The 18290-nt window shown below is 49.2% G+C and overlaps 1 protein-coding gene across 2 annotated transcripts in view; it reads left to right on the forward strand.

The window, feature by feature from the left end:
- The window catches only part of IGHMBP2 (immunoglobulin mu DNA binding protein 2), a 31274-nt gene that overhangs the window by 9726 nt on the left and 3258 nt on the right, over positions 1 to 18290 (forward strand). For both annotated transcript variants that reach the window (XR_010623382.1, XM_065755375.1), the window contains exons 5-14: positions 217 to 380; positions 771 to 971; positions 3870 to 4017; positions 6379 to 6553; positions 10646 to 10828; positions 13759 to 13877; positions 14203 to 14297; positions 14591 to 14714; positions 15980 to 16795; positions 17112 to 17296. Coding sequence is in view for 1 of the 2 variants with exons in the window: in XM_065755375.1 (XP_065611447.1) it covers positions 217 to 380; positions 771 to 971; positions 3870 to 4017; positions 6379 to 6553; positions 10646 to 10828; positions 13759 to 13877; positions 14203 to 14297; positions 14591 to 14714; positions 15980 to 16795; positions 17112 to 17296 (2210 nt within the window). In the remaining variant the exon portion in view is untranslated. The remainder of the gene's footprint in view (positions 1 to 216; positions 381 to 770; positions 972 to 3869; positions 4018 to 6378; positions 6554 to 10645; positions 10829 to 13758; positions 13878 to 14202; positions 14298 to 14590; positions 14715 to 15979; positions 16796 to 17111; positions 17297 to 18290) is intronic.

Here is an 18290-nt window from a genome sequence, read left to right on the forward strand (position 1 = left end):
GCAGCATGGATAGCTTGTTCAAGAAGCAGAACAATCCTTGCTTTTACCAGTCTCTGTTCTTTTGGAGGGTGGCATGTAGCATAGCTTGCTCCCTGAGAAAGTTAGCATCAAAGACATTTGGGCCAGCTACCAAGAGCATTTGGTTTGTATTCATGGGTTTGTGCTTCTCAGCAAGTCAGGGCTGAGGTCCAAGTGAATCTCCTGCTGTCTCCCCAGAGCCTTTAAAGTTCTACAATGACTCGCTGGATGCATCACAGAGGGAGGCTGTCTCCTTCTCACTAGCACAAAAGGAGCTTGCCATCGTCCACGGACCACCTGGCACAGGGAAGACCACAACAGTAGTAGAGATCATCTTGCAAGCTGTACAGCAAGGCCTGAAAGTGAGTAATCAGCAGCAGGAATGCAGCAGTAGCAACCATTTTGATTTATTTTGCAAACTCATTGGGGTTCTAGGCAGCTGGAGCAGATCCAGTAGCAGCTGTGTTGCGCTGCAGTGCCTGGCTGGGAAGTTTCCCCTACCAGCTGAAATGAGGTGCAAATAGCAAACCTGAGCTTCAAAGCTTCAGATTGTACAAGACCCTGCACTGGTGCTTCAAACCAAGATGAGAATTTGAGAATTACCTTTGGTGTCTGGAGGCTGTGGAGGTGCCAGTGTTTTATTCCTGCTAGCTACGTGCTCTCATCACCTCCTCTCTGCTGAGTGCCTTCCTGTTGCTCCAGTGCTTCACCTGTGGCAGTAACAAGCACTTTTTTTTTCCCCCTCCTCACAGGTCCTGTGCTGTGCCCCTTCCAACGTTGCAGTGGATAACCTGGTGGAAAGGCTGGCTGGCTACAAAGCCCGCATCCTGCGGCTCGGGCACCCTGCTCGTGTGTTGGAGCCCATCCAGCAGCATTCCTTGGATGCAGTCTTGGCCCGCAGTGACAACGCCCAGATAGTGGCAGATGTCAGGAAGGATATCGACCAGGCCTTCGTACGTGTCCTTGCAACACATCCCATGTGGGTAACCTGAATGCCATCTCTCTGTATTAGGAGCACCCAATGTGTTAGCCAGGCAAGCTGCTTTTGTAAGTGAGGAGTCGCTCTGCCACTTCTTGATTGCCCTTAGAAGACAGCTTAGCCTTGGAGAAGAGGCATTAGGGCACAAGCATGGCCATCAGAATTACGGGATGCTTCCAGCTGGAAGAAGCATCTCACAGAGACAGCCTCTCTTCTAAAGTGTGCTTGAGCCTCCTTGCTCACTGGCCAACAGCACTCATCTTTTTCTGCTGTAGAGCCAGAAAAGGGCAGAGCTCCTCCTAGCCAAATTCCTCATTGAAGTGGCAAAAATCATAGTCATTAGTGCTGCACCATGGGGAGATGCTGCAGTGCCCTGCTCTCCAGATTATCTGTCTGGCATTGTTCACACAGTCCTCTTCCCCAGAAGAGGAAGGGAAGCATTTGCATCATTAATTCACTTCCTGATGAGATATCTAGCTGTCCTGACACTCCCTCCCACTCTCAGCCACTTCAAGTAGGAAGCAGAATACACTATAAAAATGCATCCTTAATTTCTTCTTTCACAGCCTAGTTTATTTTTTTAAACTAAGTTTACAAAGTAGCTCTTCTGTTTGAGATAAGAGACTTTGATGCTAATTAGAATTTCACTGGTGGTAGTATTGTCTGAAAGCCATTCTTCAGGTGCTTCCAGCACAGTCACAGTCCTTTGTCTCATCAGGCATGCAGAAAAGCATCTTCACACCCCTACATGTGTTGAACCATGCTTGCCTGAGTACATTGCTCTGCCCTTCAGTAGCACACCATGCATGTATTTTCTTTTTTAAACGATGGAGGCAGAACATGGCTTTCAGATCCATGAATGTTAGTCTGCGGCTGCTGCTGCGGCAGGAGCTTCTATTTTTCCAAATGTGATTATGCATCACCTGGTGTTTCTCATTGCTGTCCTCAAGCAGATTTACTGTTTAAGCAGATTTATTGTTTAAACAATCAGAAAAGTCACTCAACAAATGGTTCTTGCACATTTCATGTAGGGGTAAGAGAAGGAATCCAATAGCTGGATGAGGTCATACTCATAGCTGGGATACAGGCTCATGATGAGAATACACTTTTCTCCTGGGATGGAGCCCCTGCTGTAGTCACAGAGCTAGCAACATACAGCTGCAGTTCAGCTCGTATGGTAGAGCTTTGCACTGCCACAACCAGGTTCTTCACTGAAGAGGCACCTGACCTATTGACTTCCCTTTCCCCCTCTAGGTGACAGCTCACCTCTGAGGCCCTGGCTCCTCTCTCTGATCCAGAGTTTCTCCCTTTCAGTTTCCCCTAATTGCTCATTTAATAATTTCTTTCTTTGCTCGCTCCCCATTTTGACTGTTCTCTTTCCTTTTCTTCTCTACTGCCTTCAGCCTTAGGGAGACTAGTAGCATATGTGAAAATCCATGCTCTTTATCCACATTTTCTGTCCACCTTTTTTCTTGTTTGTTTGTTTTTTTCTTACCTGGTTAGGCTGGACTAACCACTCCAGGACATCACGTTCTGGATACTGTTTGTACCAACAAGGGTGTAATCCCACTTTACTTGAGCAAAAAAGACAGCAACATCAGCTGGCAGTTCACATCACTAGAAACACAGACAGGCCTATAAGCAGCCCAAATCAAACTGAGTGCACAAGCCCTAAACAAATCAACCAAGAGAGCAAGGTATGGCCTTAAATACAGCTCCTAGATCAAATGATGAAGGGTGGGGGCCCAAACAATGCAGATCAGAGCCTGCTGGCAGCTGTGATGCCCTAACGAGGGAGTGGGCTGAGTGAGCCAAGCATTGTCCTTGGGGTTGACTGATAGTGCTGAATTGGGCTGGATTCAGCCAGATGTTTGGATCTTAATGTCACCAGCCAGTTGCTGTTGTTAATTTCCTAACTAGATGTTTTTTTGCAGAGCAGACGCAAAACTTGGCGGTACTGGCACCAGCAATTTTGCTCTCTAATCTTCCTGTGTTTCTCACAGAGAGGAAGCTGACACCGATCTATTTTGTTCCTCCTGCTCAATGAGTTTCTGGATTGGCATCCACCCTCTCCTTTTGAGCCAAGCTAAGGGAGAGATGCTTGCATGATCCCTCCCCTGTAACTTCTAAACCTGTCCACCAGCTTGGCTTCCCTTGACATGTGAAGACCTCAAAGATATTAAACACCTAGAAGCATAACCAGAGCAGTCAGCTGGGTAGACAAGAGACAAAAAGAAATGTATTTCCTAGAGGAAATGCTGTGATATGAGCTGGGCTGTGTTAGGGACCAGAGAACCATCAGCTCACATTGGTTCAGCTCCTTGTGAGAGCCTGTGTGTGTACCCTTTTTAGTTTACTGACCTAGACCGGGACAGGGAGTGTGCTTGTGATGTTCCTCACCCAGCAAAGGCACGAAACCCTCAGTGTTACATTTTACTCCCCTCTCTATGCTGAAGTGCTCATGCATGGATTTGGTTGTATTGATGCTCTCTCACTGCTGGGTGCAGGAAAAGCACAGAGCAGAGCAGGAGGGCAGAACAGAGGATTTAAGAACAAGGAGTTCCCCTTTAGTGATCCTTTATGTACATAATTCAAGACAATCAAAATGTGCAGCCAGAAGAAATCACTGTCTAGACCATGAGAGATGGTGCTAATCCTGTTGCTCCCAGAGGGTCTGAAGGGCAGTGGTATTCTCATTCTGCTGCTTCATGTTTAGAGGCTGGAGTTGTATTGATACAGACTTATCTGTTCCATTTCAAGCAGTGCTGATTGCAGGTAGGGAGAGGGAAAAGGGGCCATGCTGAATCTGTCTACTTTGGTTATGTGAGAAGCTGATCCCTCTTTGTTCTGTCTTGGTATTTTATTTTTACAGGCAAAATCCAAAAAGGCACAAGACAAAGGAGAGCGGGGCCATTTTCTCAGCGAGATAAAGGCACTGAGAAAGGAGCTGAAGGAACGAGAAGAAACTGCCATGACTGCAGCCCTTACCCATGCCAGTGTAGTCCTTGCTACAAATACAGGTGCACAGTCCTCTTTTGCAGTATTTTACCTCCCTAGTCAGGTCTTGTGTAAACTATGCAGTGCTGCATCCTGCCAGGAGGAGTTCCTGCTCCTGGGAGTCAGTCGTGTTCACTGGAGGCTGTCAAACTCCTGTGCAGCGAGATCCTCCCTGCTTACATCCTAGCACGTGTTTCACTTCTGTTCCACTCTGAAATGAAGAGAAGGTGAAGGAGACCTCATGAATTTAGAATATGGGTCTTCGAAGAGCCTTTGGTGGGAACCAGGCTGGCCCATCTTTGTTAGTTCTGAGTTGGAGCTGAGCTTCCAGTGCATGAACAAGTGCTATTAGAAGTGTACAGCCTGCTACTTATTTTATAAGTCACAAGCTACTTGATTTCATAAGTCACAAGCTTTCCTGCTTGGATAATTTCCATGGCTGATTGAATACAACACGTTTCCATAGCCTGATCTCAGCCTGAGTGTGTTTGGTTAGTTTTGTAAATCACCCAAGTGGAATAAAGCACATGGGATGTAGGGAACTGTTCCAGGTATTGGTCAGGGAGCACATGAAGGCATGACTACAAACAGGCAAGTAATAAATACCATTGAAGGGAAACGTTAAGGGCTTAAATTTAACACATCCTGAAGTGCTTTTCTGGATCAGATGCATAATACTCCAGAGCCCACTTAGAATCCTCAGATTTGGTTGCACAGAGATTATTCACTGAAGAAAAAACATCAGTAATTTGAGGTCATATAGAAGAACCTCATGGGGCACTCACAGCTTACTAACATAAACGTTAAAGAACAATCACTGCAGTGAATTATTTGCTGGGAATTGGTCTCTCACTTCTTGTAGCTTTGCCTGGAAAGAGCGTAGGGAGCTTCCTTGCTATTTTATTTTGATAAAACTGGTATTTTGTGCGTCCTATTGCACCGACCAGATGTGCTCTTCTCCTGGGGCTTGCTAGCAAGTGTAGAGGTCTTTATAATTCCATTTCAACAAAAGGTGGTGGAAAAACAAAAGGAGTTGGACTCGGTGCTTTCCTCTGTTAAATAATCTTGGTATTTGTCAGAAACCATCTAGTTTGATGGGAATTATTGATGCACGCCACACTGCTCTGTTGCTAGGTTCAGCAGTGGGAGAATTTAATCATGGCAATGTAGAGGGACAGCAGCGACCTTTCGTTAATGGCAGTTCGATCAGTCGAGCTGCAGTGCTGGAGGGGGAGAAAACTGTCTGCAGAGCTGTGTGCCTCAGTGGGACAGGCTTGCTTAGACAGAGAGAAGCTTTCTGGTTCTTTCTTTCTTCTCCTCCCTCCTGCAGCATGGCAAAAAAATTAAATTCCAGTTCAAGCTGTATGCCTCTCGTTGCCACGGTGGACTCGCATAGGCTGGAAATTATTTGTAAGGAAGAGAGCATCTCCATTGGCAAACTCGGGCATCTGAACTAGTGTAAAGCTGGAGAGGCAGAAGGGTTTGCACTGTCAAAGCAAAATCAGTCCTAATCAGTGCTTATTTCAGAACTACATCGCAGGAGCATGAGAGCTTTTGAAATAGACATCTCTGTGAGTGCTGTGACTCTGTATCTGGCACCTGGCTTCTGTATCCTTTCCTTTTGCAGCCCCTTTTTCTTTATTTTTTGTGAGTGCCTTGTTGATGCCTGTGAAATTCACAGCTCTGATCAATGCACGGATCAATACTGTTTCATGTCAGGATTACAGCAGGATCTGTGTAAGTGCTGTTTGGTCGGTGTTACAAATGGACTTTTGATGTTCAAAAAATAATAGCTTTTGTCTCAGCTGTCTGATTTCCCTTCTGCTCCTGTAAGGAAGGACAGTGAAGCGCGGGAGTTCAGCAGGATTGAGAAGTGTGGGTCTCCACTGCTCATTTCCCCTGGGGCATCCCTCAGAAGATCAGCCAATCTCAAGCCTGTCATCCTTGCAGTTTTTGTCACTGAGAAGTCTTGTTTGCATTCGAGGGCAGAAGGAAAGTGGGTGTTCATTAGTGCTTTTGCTCTGCTTCTGATCTGGTGAAGTATTTGAGCATATTGTTCTGTTTATCGTCTGTGTTTCACTGGTTTCAGAGATGCTTGGAAGTTTTTGGCCCCAGACACCAGGGCAAAAAAAAAAAAGGCAAACAAATCATAGAATCGTGGACTATCCTGAGTTGGAAGGGATCATCAAGTCCAACTCCTATCGGCAAAAAACAGTTCTGACCTGTACATCTAAATGTGTATTTGTCGTGGACCACAGAGCCAAATCGTTACGTATCTGCAGAGAAACTTTCTTTTTTCTGCCTCCCTCAATCACAATTCAAAGCATGATGGTTTGCTTTAATAATGTGTTCCTGCTAAGCTGTGCACTTTCTCCTTTAATTAGGCGCTTCTTCCGACGGCCCGCTGAAGCTGCTGCCTGAAAATTACTTTGATCTGGTGGTGATAGATGAGTGTGCCCAGGCCCTGGAAGCCAGCTGCTGGATACCTCTGCTGAAAGCTCCAAAGTGCATCCTGGCTGGGGACCACAAGCAGCTTCCCCCCACCATCATCTCCCACAAGTAAGGAGCGTTCTGTGGTCACAGGTTCACGCCTCAGGTTTCAAGACATTTCATTAACGTGATTATTTAGCGTCGTCCTCCATGGGCTGGGTTTGGCCAGGATTACATCAGAGCTGTTTTACTGATAGCCACTGCTGAAAGTTTAATGTGCCTCCATCTGAGTAGGCTTTCTTATTGCACCAGGACGTGACGGTCGTGTTACCCACTGCTGACCTGCAAAGCACGTGTAGTCACTAGATCAAACCTGTCCTGAAACACATCCAGGAGTGGAGCATCCACAGCCTCTCTGGGCAGCCAGTGCCAGCACCTCACCACTCCCTCAGTAAATGACTTTCCCAGCATCCCATCTGAATCTCCCCTCCTTTAGTTTAAAACCATTCCCCCTTCTCCTGTCATGCCAAACCGTGTTTCAGGAAGATCTGTCACACTGGGTACATCCACAGCATCATAGAAAAGTACTCAAAAGCAGTGTAATGATGTGGAGGCCTTCTCACAGTGGGCTTTGTACAAGGAACAGGTGAGATGAACAGCATGAGCTGAGGGGATGCTGTCCTGGCTGGTAGCTGGGGGATTGATGGCTGCTTTCAGCATGCTTGTCTGCATCCTTCCATCAGTCATCTGAAATGTGAGTGTGCTTGTGTTGTGCTCTAAAACAGGATTACTCAAAATTGTGTGTATTTTAGCAGATGTTGTTCCTGAGGTTGGCAGAGATACTCTTTTTCATTCTGCTTGTTCATCAGCACTTGGTTTTTCTCTCCGTTACCCGCTGAAATTTTCAGAGTGGTGGGAAAAGTTGTTCAAAAAAGCACTTCAAGCACAGAGGACAGGTAAAACAGAAGGAAATTGTGGTCTCACTGATCAGTATTTATTTTAAAATACTTGTTTTTAAGAAAAATATTTGGTTTTTTTTTTCTCCATGAGGTTTTCTCCCACCTGGCAAGACCTGTGGCCTTGATTTACCTCCTCTTTGCTGACTGCAAGCTCCGTGGAGGGAAATCAGGCTCACACTCACATTAATCCAAGCCTCCTCTTTCCTTTATTAAATTCTGCCTCTGTGGTTCTGCATTCGTTCATTTAACATATTACTGTGGGAGCTGGCCCACTGAGACGCTGCACCACATTATCACATACAGTAATTAGAAAGCTTTGCAATATGTATAACATCAGGAACAATTAGTTTGTGGGGGAGAGCTGTGGCTAGTGTAAATTGCCTGTGCTTTGAGGGGATGCTTCATACAGTGCTTGGGAGCTTTCCAGTAATTTAAAATCTGAACATGCATGTGTTTATCTAGCTCTTGGTCTGGACTGGCTGAACTAGCATTGTGCACAAGCAGAGAAATAGGGCTGAGAATTAGGGCTGACTTCATAAACTTTCTCCTGCTTCTGAAAGATAATCAGCCAGATACATATCTATATCCTCCCTTGAATTTTGAGCCAGGGAAATGAAACATCCAAGAGAGGCAGCAGCTCCCAGCAGGTCTCTGAGAGATGCTACAAATAACATCAGGGTGCTACATCATCGTGGAGACGAGGTCTGATTTTTGCTATTGTCTGATGGACCAAGGCTTTTGTTTTTCAGATGTTGGCAGGTGATAAGCACACTCCTTCACTGTCTAGGTTGGTGAAGTGCACAAAGATGCATGTCTGGAACCCCTGCCCTTCTTGTCTTGCTGCTCATTTACTGTGAGTCTGCAGGCTGCATCTCTGTGCCTAGCTTTTCCCCATCTGTAAGTTGGAAATAAATTCTTACCTTCAGATGGTTGACCTGGGCTGGGGAGCTGGAGAGAGTGGGGACTGAGGTGTTAACTGACCTTGGGTTGGAAAGAGGCAGTCAGGGGTTGGGAGGAGGCTAGAGCAAGCTTAGCTCCTGTAAATCTACACTTACTTGAAGGCTGGTTGAATTTGGAGTCAGGTGCCCAGTCAAAAAGAGCTCCTTGAGTAACACGCCAGGTACTTTTGGGGGGTAAGTTTCTGCATTGTAACAGAAAGAAATTTGACATTTAGTCCTTCTAATTCGAGGGCTTTGTTTTACTTTGATTTTCTGAGTGCTGCATTCACTTGTTCTGAGTCTGGGCCCAGAGCTCTCACCACAGCTGTGCTTTATTTACGAGGTCAGGAGCTTGGAGTGGATGAAAACACCACTCACCCACTGTAGTCCCAAGGCAGAGACTTACTTTCCAGAGACTGTCAGTAGAAACTCCCATCCTGTTACTATGGGTGAGTGGCTCCAACACTCAGCTGATGTCAGTTTTGGCTGCTCTTTGAAATGAAGCAGATTTGCTTTTTTCAGATGAGCACAGAAAACATTACCCCACCTGCCAGCTGCTTTCTTCTGCCCTCTCTTGTGCTGTTGTTGCCAGGAGCTTTTACTGGTGCTGCATCATGGAGCTGACAGCTAAGAGCCACTGTTTGGTAGGACCCATCTGCTGCAGACCTGATCTCTCCATCAGTGTTGAGCTGATTTGAGTTTGCAGTGGCAAGCTGCCACTAGTTTGCATCATTAAGGTCACGGGTGATCTTAATGTCACCTGTGCTCTGTAGAACAGAGGGCTCTTGGACAAACTGCTTGAACCTGCACTAGGTTGCAGCAGCTTGATGGGGAAGAAACCTGCAACCTGCACGGCACGCGTTCTGCTGATGGGAAGCAAAACTATGTAATGCTCAAAGATAAGGGCTCCTCTTTCAAGCTGTGTTGTTGTTTTCTACTGAAAGCCCCCAACAGATTTGTGACGGAGAGGATGTACGGTGAGGTCCAGCTGGAGCAACTGACAGAATCTGCCACAATAGCCCTCCTAATGATATGCAAAAGCTAACAAATCTTGATTAATTAGAACAACTTATTTCGAGAAATCCAATTACTTTCCAGATAAATGCCTTTAGATATGATTAGCTCTTTCCTTCATGCGTCTGGCCTTGTGCTTAATTGCTGCCCGAATAAGAGCATTTCCTTTTTCAATCAAGGTGCATGCCACAGCTCTCCTCTTTCCACACAGTCCCCTCCACAACACAGATAAAGCGGATGCAGCAGAGCGTGGCTCTGTGCTTTTCCCAGCTGTGATCCCTGCAGTGCAAAGGCAGATCCATTCCACCTTCGTGTGAGGTATTGCTGGAGATTTATTAAGGAACGCTATCACCTGCCAGCTCCCTCTTTGGTTAATGGAAAAAGAGAAGCTATTTCCAGGGATGATTCATCCCCAGGACTGAAATCCTTCCGCCTACCTTCCTCTTCTCCTCCATTGATGACAGCAGACCTGAAGTGGGTGGGCTCCTATTTTCGGGGCCTTGGTAAAGGGTCTAAAGTTAGCTGGGCTGAATCTGGGCTGACAGCAGGATCGTCTGGGACTGCAGCGTGTAAAGTCAGTCCTGTGCAAGTGGGAAGCCTCTGTTAAACAGAGATGCTTTGGTACTTGATCAGTGCCACACTGCGAGCACCAGCAGACAGAGAGGCTGCCACACAGCTCTGGGAGCTGGGCCCTGCCTGGAGTAGCTGCTGCTTTGTTCTCTGCTACAGACCCTTTCTGTACAGCAAACACAAAGCAATTAGGCTCCTGAAAGGCTTATTTCATTAGGAGCTTTATTAATTTGTGCCACAGGACCTCTGCCATAGGTGACAGGGTTGGTTTGCTTAATGGGCAATAAAGCAATAAGCTCTGAAGTGCATTAGTCTGGGGTGAGCAGCCAAGGATTAATGAGAACACTCACATGTCAAGTGTCTCGATAAAACATCAGCGAGGTCTGGCTGTGCTGACACCAAATGTTTGAGGCTGCTTGTAGGGTCAGGCTGTAGCAATAATGCATTAGGTGATTTTGATGCCGAGCTGGAAGCAGCGCAGCGTTACACGGGTGCGGTGCCTAGAGCTGCTGTGAGAAGTGTGACTGAAGATGCTGGCAAGCTGAGCTGGTAGGTTGAGAGCACCTCATCCTGGAGCTGTTTCCCCAGGTTGAGAACTTGGGCATCCTCCCTCCAGGCACACAGAGCTGCTGCCACTGTTGTGGCTGTAGCAAGAAGACACGTATTGATCCTGTAGTCCAAAAAGGGTTAAATTCATGCAGACATCTGGGCTCCACTTCCAGCTTGCTCTTTCCACACAGGGCTGCTGCCAAGGGCCTTTCACTCAGCCTGATGGAGCGTGTCATGGAGAGGTACGGGGGGAAGGTGGTGAGGATGCTGACGGTGCAGTACCGGATGCACGAGGCCATCATGCAGTGGGCTTCCTCAGAGATGTACGGCAGCCGGCTCACTGCTCACCCATCTGTAGCCCAGCATCTGCTCAGGTAAGCACCTTGCTCCTCGGTGGTACAGCCGAGCAGAGGGGTCTTCTTCATCCCAGTGCACGTGGGCTTTGTCCCCGTGATGGAGTTTTCCATTGCATTTCTGTTCATCCTTTGTCTCATCAAGGAAATATTACCTAGGTGGTAGTTGTCACAGAATCACAGAACGGCCTGGGTTGGAAGGGACCTCAAGGATCATGAATCTCCACCCCCTTGCCACACACAGGGCCACAAACCTCCCCATTTCATACTAGACCAGGTTGTCCAGGGCCCCATCCAACCTGGCCTTGAACACCTCCAAGGATAGGGCATCCACAGCCTCTCTGGGCAGCCTGTGCCAGCACCTCACCACTCATAGTGAAGAACTTCCCCCTGATATCTGACCTAAGTCTTCCCTCCCTCAACTTAAAACCATTTCCCCTCATCCTGCTGTTATCTACCCTTTCAAAGAGCTGACTCCCCTCCTGTTTATAGGCTCCTTTAGGTCCTGGAAGGCTGCAGTGAGCTCACCCCACAGCCTTCTTTTCTCCAGGCTGCACAAGCCCAGCTCCCTCAGCCTGACTTCATAAGGGAGATGCTCCAGCCCTCTGATCATCTTTGTGCCCCTCCTCTGGACCCTCTCCCACAGCTCCCTGTCTTTCTTGTATGGGGGGCTCCAGACCTGGACACAGTACTCCAGATGGGGCCTCACAAGAGCAGAGTAGAGAAGGACAATCACCTCCCTGTCCCTGCTGGCCACCCCTCTCCTGATGGAGCCCAAGATACCATTGCTTTTCAAACTGCAAGAGCACACTGCTGGCTCATGTGAAGTTTTTCATCCATCAGGACCCCCAGGTCCTTCTCTGCAGGGCTGTTCTCTAGGACTGCTCCTTCCAGTCTATATAAATGCCTGCGATTCCTCTGGCAAAACCTTGCACTTTGCTGTGTTGAACCTCATCAGGTTCACCCGGGCCCACCTTTCAGGTCTGCTGAGGTCCCTCTGAATGGCATCCCTTCCCTCCGCTGTTTCAACCGCACCACTTAGCTTGGGGCCATCAGCAAATGTGCTGGGGTTGCACTCGATTCCATTGTTGATGTCGCTTATAAATGCTGTGAGACAGCAGCTCCAGCCAGCCAGAAAAGACAAAAGCAAGCTTTGTGCTTAAGATCAGCAGCCACATCTTCATCTAATGCAGCCAGCGTGGGGATTTCTCCTTGTGTCAGCACGCTCTGCTCAGGGCTTCAGTTCAGCTTACATCAGTGAAGCTGATGAATCAGAGAATGCTGCCTCCTGCCTTCGTTGGCTGTTACTCCGATGAGCTGCTTTGCTTTTGTGACTGGTAGAGGAGTGGATGTCTTACTCTGTGCTCCGTGGTGCAGCACTGACCCCTACTCTGTGCCTTTTCCTGCAGACACTGATGTCTGAACCTTGTAATGAAGTCTGCCAGCCTGTAGTGCTGCTGCCATATCGCATGAATACGGCAGTCCTCACTTCAGGCACTGAGCCACATAGAATTCCTGGGCCTCTAGAGCATACCAGGTAATGCAGGGTCTCGGTGATGAACCGTGATCTTTAGGCTGCTAGGACAAATTCCTCCATGACATTTTGTGCTCTTTTTTGGCTTAGACCAAATGATTTGCTTAATTCTGTATGTGAGCAAGAAATAAGATTGGTTTGGCTTTTTTTTTTTAATCTCTGATAGTTCTCAGAAAGTCTCTCTTATAAGAAGCAGGAGCACCTTAGAGAAGGCTCACGAGTGCCCACAAGAGTGAGCTGCTTCTGCAAATGGTTGCAGAACCTCAACAGTCCCAAAGCACAGGGATGAGGGAGGTTCCACCTCTGCTGAACACATTTTGAGTGCAGTTACCCCAGCACTTAATAGAAGGAACCTTTGGTTTCCTGCAGTATCTTTTCAGGGGTGGGGGATTTTCAAGGCAGCCAGCACCCCCTCACTGATGGGGAAGATGAGGGAACCCCTCCCAGTGGTGTGACACTTATAGTGCCCAAGCAGAACACTCCTCAGTCATGACATGCAGCTCCCCTGGTTGAAATCGGCTCCTCCTGGATGAAGCACGGGGTCCCTAAGTGTCCCAGGGCAGCACACTGAGCCTGCAACAATCATCATCTGCCTGCGTGGTCAGTCTGCTTTGTCATCAAGGGTCAGGAATCCCTCCGGGAACAAAAATCCATCCGTGCTTCTTAGGCTGGGTTCTAGCAGGTGAGAAACAAAGTCTTTCCCCTTCATCCCTAAGGGACAGTGAGGCCCCAGTGAGCTCCATAGGACTCAAGGGCAGTCAGTGGCATAGGAATGCAGAACAACATGGAGAACTAGGGCTGCAGGGGGGGCTTGACTTGAACTGGAGCCTCTGCTCTCACTTCTGTGCCTGTCATCTGGAAGCAGTCTTCTTTGGTGATGGCTTCCTTGGTTATCTGCATGCTTCCTGCAGCCCCAGCTCTCCTTGGTCAACGTGTAATATACAGCGACACGTTGTTGTTGGGCTTCTCTTGCTGCCCTCCATCACCCGTCCTCTTCCCAGGCTGTGTATTCAGCAAGCAGCTTCCATGGGTATTAAAAATAAAAGAAAAAAAGCTAATTAATTTAGGTTCTTTTGGAATACAGTAGCTTCAGATGTAGAAGGGATACAAAAACTCAATTCCTCCGTGGTTCCTTGTGCCACATTTTCTTCTCTTGCCCTACAGCACTGCTGTCAAATCTCTGGTACTACTCATTTTCCCTCACTCTCAGCAATGTAAAAAACAGAAAACAGCTGCCACAGCTCCCTAGGCCTGCATGTTTTTTCCTGTTTGAGATCATTCAAGCGAGCCACCGTTGGTCCATACCTTGTCCTCAGCAAGCAATATCCAGCTGCTTGTCAAGCAACAAGACATTCAGTCACCTCCTGGCATAATTTCAGTGCTGTTTAACAAAAGATGCTCCCAACATCTTTTGCAGGGACCTGCGAGGCGTCACCTGCACAGAAGAGACCGCAATTCCCTTACTGCTCATAGACACTGCTGGCTGCGGCCTGCTGGAGCTGGAAGTGGAAGATGAACAGTCCAAGGGGAATCCAGGTACTAGCACTGGGGAAAATGTTCTTGGCAGGAATTGACTCAAGTCCTCAGCTTCCCAAGGGTTCAGCCACTGTGCTGCTGAGTCACTGTCCTGAGATGTTCCATCCGGGCTGTAGATGTGGCTTTTCTCCATGAATCTTCTCTAGACACCAAGCTTTGTGCTGATTTTTTTTTCTGACTTTAAAGAATGGGTTTCATTTAGTGTAAAGTCATGCACCACAGCCAGCCCAGTAAAGCGGGAGAACTTAATAAGAACATGAGGACACTGCATTGAAGGTTTTTGTACGACCACAGGGGTGCTGGAAACATGTGTTTTGTGCCCTAGGAGAAGTGCAGCTGGCTGGTTTGCACATCCAGGCTTTGGTGGAAGCTGGTGTGAAGGCACAAGACATCGCTGTTGTGGCCCCCTACAACCTCCAGGTGAGCCATGGCCTCCTGCCACCTCCTCTCTTCCTCCACACATACGGGAGTGGGTCCAAACTTCAACACTTCCAGGGGCAGTACCAAAATATTCCCAGAGAGGGGAAGGTGGGAGGCATCACATCCAAAACGTGCCATGGGTAGTTGAGGCCACAGAGGGAGGTGGTGTTTTCTGAGAGGTATTTTCCAATCCCAGCATCAGAAGGGGCTGTCCCAGAACAATGCCACCTCAGTGCTTTTCCCTTTGCACTTCTCACTCCAAGTGACCTCTCTTGTGGGTGTTTTTTTTTCAGGTGGACATGTTAAGAGAGCACCTCTGCCACAGGTACCCTGAGCTAGAGATTAAATCGGTTGATGGTTTCCAAGGCAGAGAGAAGGAGGCAGTGATCCTGTCGTTTGTGAGATCCAACAGGAAAGGTGAGAGCTGGAGATGGAATGGGTCACCCAATACAAGTGTGATCCTTCCCCCAGCACTTCACACTGAATGAGTTTACTGGCAAGATCCTTCCTGTATTTCTTCTCCTGATTTTTAAATGAACACGTTGGCTGGCAGGATTGCAGAGGAAGGCTCCCATGCTCCTTTTGGAAGCAAAATCTAGAGCAGAAAATCGAGTTCTTCGCTATCAGTGGCTGCAGTGGGAGTTAATAGCTGGAGAAAAAGCTGCTGAAGGGTTTTGAGACAGCAGCTCGAGCAGAGGGCACATGTGGGATGGTGCTGAGAAGCACCTCTGCCCCTTTTCACATCCTCAACAAGACAGCCCTCCCTGAAGATGAGACATTACGTATGTGCTGGGAGTGCTGATGACTGGAAGGGAAAAGGGAGAAAGGATGCGTGGAAGATGGAGGTGTTCTCTGCCTTTTTTAAAGGAAGCCTGGAGCAGGAAAAGCTGCACTGGGGGGAGGGTGCAGGGCTAAGAATAGTCCTTCTTCACAGTGACTCACCTCGCCTCGCCTCACTGCTGGCTCAGTGGGAGCCCGTGTCCTCAGCGATGACAATGGGCCCTCTTCCTATGCAGGACGAGCAGACAGAGCTCACTGCCAGCAGCTCCACGTGCTGTCCAGGCAGAGCTCTGTTCTGAGCAGGGCATGGGAGATGCTGGTAGCAACCTGACGCCCGGGAGAGTTCGTTGTGAGCACACAGATCAGCTCAGGGGATGCTCATCCCTCTGCAGCCAATCCAGACCCAGCAGGAAACCCTCTTGCTGCATCAAAGGCCAGGCACAAACAGAGCCAGACTGGTCACTGCAGCAGAGAAGATAGCAATTCCTTCCCCACTGGCCTCCTCTTTACTCTCGGGGGCTGGAAACTCAAAAGCCACCCCCGCTACCCTTCTCACTAGCTGAGACTCAGTTGAGTCACCTTGGCATTCGCTTCCTCTGAGAAAATAGCCCAAGAGCAGCAGCAGACCTCCTGTTACTATCAGCCCTGTGTGCACAGCTTGGGGGGCTTACAAGGGGCATAGCACAGGGTGGTTTATTCCTTTACCTGCAGATTCGTGTCCAGGTGAGCCTTTCCTCAGCCCTGGGCCACCAGCAGCACCTGGGGAACACTTGCCCTCCCCTCGGTGCCTCCACCCTGGAGATAAATGAGGACACAGCGAGAGCAGGAGCCAGCCCTGCAGCACACCAGCCCCGGGAAGGCTCTCTGTCCTCTTTGCTCACCCCATCCTGGTTTCCCTGCAGGCGAGGTGGGCTTTCTTGCCGAGGAGCGACGGATCAACGTCGCGGTGACGCGCGCCCGGCGCCACGTGGCCATCATCTGTGACAGCCGCACCGTGGGCAGCCAGGCCTTCCTCGGGCGGCTGCTGCAGCACTTCAGGCAGCACGGCCACGTGCGGACGGCCTTTGAGTACATCCACGACCTTGTCCCTGAAAACTACTCCCACGGAGGGGAGTGGCAGCAGAGCACCAAGGCAGCACCCAGCCCCAAGGCACAGCCCGCTCCAGGGAGGAAGCCCAAAGCAGCAGCAGCTAAAGCAGCTCCTGGAAAGCAAGAAGCACGTTGCTCCTTGAGACCTACGGAGGAGAGCCCCGCAATGAAAAGCGATGAGAACAAATTTAAAGCGGTGCTAGAAGCATTCCTGGAGAGCGGAGAGCTGCAGTTGGACTTCCCCTCATCTCTCAGTTCGCACGACCGGATGCTGGTCCACCTCCTGGCCGAGGAGCACGGGCTGCAGCACGTCAGCACTGGAGAGGGCAGGAACCGCTACATCAGCGTTCGTAAGAAGGAGCTGTGTCAGGCTGTGGTAGCCCCAGCTGCGGCCCCCAGCCAGCAGCAGCCCCCTACTCAGCCACAGGATCTCAGCGGGGAAGCTGCAGCCCCTGCTGAGCCAGGAGGAAGCAGTGAGAGCTCAGGGAGAGTGGACCTGAAAAGGCTGCACCTGGAGAGAGTTCAGAGGGAGAAGGCCAGGCGGGAGGAGGTGGCAAAGAAGGAGCAGGAGTCCAATACTGGCACTCGAGGCAGCAGCAGCAGGAGGAAAGAGAAGAGCGAAGGCAAAGGTAGGTCCCTCAACTTCATAGGAGCAGGAGATTGACCGGAGGCTCCCAGATGTGGGGAGAGAGCTGAGAGGTACTCTGCCTCTTTTAAACATGGAGATTGGGGAGAGCTGGGGGCTGCCTTGTCCCATCCAACTTCTAGCACAGGGAGACCCTCAGCACCCAGCTGTGCCTCGGAGCATAAGCCAGAGCTCAGTGTCTCAATGAGTGCTGTGAAGCCCCTGTCACTGCATGCACCAGCTCCAGGACCTTGCACTGCCAGGGTCTCAAGCTCACTTGGGTTTGTTAAACCCCTGCATCTCTTCTGTCCTCCACCCAGGAAAAGCAGCAGCTAAAACCACAGTGGACTGTGCATCGGAGGAAGACATAGACGCTCTGATTTCTGCTGCCATTAAAGCTGACAACACCTGCGGCTTCCCTCGCTGCAAAGCCAGCATCACAACGCTGGGCCAGCTCTGCCCACACTGCAACAGGCGGTACTGCCTCAGCCATCACATCCCGGAGGTATGCACAGGACCAGAAAGCTGCCCAGGGGCTGGAGAGGAGCAGGATGAGCCCAGAAGGGCTTTAAGCAGGAGCTCCCCAGGCGAGGTTTCCTTGCAGGGAGCTGAAAGCCAAACCATCCTTGTCAAATGTTTTTGTAAAGGTAGAAAGGGCTTCCAGGTAATAACGTGGAGGCTTTGCACGCCTCCCCCTGGGAGCTTTCTCACTTCCCACTCTCTGGCATTCCCATTCCAGGGCTGAAGCAAGACAGGTAGGTTCAATCTGCAGGACTGGCAGCCTTGGGCCTGAGCTCTGCATGGCTGATGAGCTTCCATTCATCCATGGCCTCCTGCTCCCACGTCACCCAAGCACAGCTCTTCGCCTCCTGGGGCTTAGCAACGTTGAGTGAGCTGACGTATAAATCCTCAGCATAGATTTTCCCCTCATCAAGTACTATCCGTTTCCATGGCAAAAAATAGTTGTATTTATGGTCATTCACAAGCTGGTTGGGATATACATTTATTTCCTGCAGAATCACCTCTCTCTGCTGCATTGTAATGAGAAATAATTAGAGGGGTACAGTCCATAGTGACAAGTTTTTCTTACTGCTCAAAGCTCAACCCTTTTTCTACATGTTGTCAGACCTTGGTGTCAGTGACCTCCTCTCCATGCCTGACCCTCATGTGGGTCAGTACATCCCCAGAGCCACCTCAGAGCTGCCCCTTCCTTTCCTGTTTCAGATCCAACAACACAAGAGAGGCTAAAAAGGCCTCTTATTTCTTAGGCCTTCACTTCTTTTCCTCAGGTTGTACTGTGTTAGTGGAGAACAGGAGCTGGAAGCTCAGTTTTATTTCCAGCTCTCACATGACACCTGTGAAAGGTGCAGCTGCTCCCACAGTGAGTGGGAGTTTCCCCCAAATGTTTAAAGCTCTGTGAAGGAGGGATGCTCTGGCTGTCCTAAAGGCTTGTTTTACCAGCTGTGTCGATTCTGTGAGGAAATAAATTGCCTTTGTAT

This window comes from Cyrtonyx montezumae, unplaced genomic scaffold, assembly GCF_038088225.1.
Source record: "Cyrtonyx montezumae isolate F1298 unplaced genomic scaffold, pur_monq_1.0 scaffold_10, whole genome shotgun sequence".
In the NCBI taxonomy this organism is placed as follows: domain Eukaryota; kingdom Metazoa; phylum Chordata; class Aves; order Galliformes; family Odontophoridae; genus Cyrtonyx; species Cyrtonyx montezumae.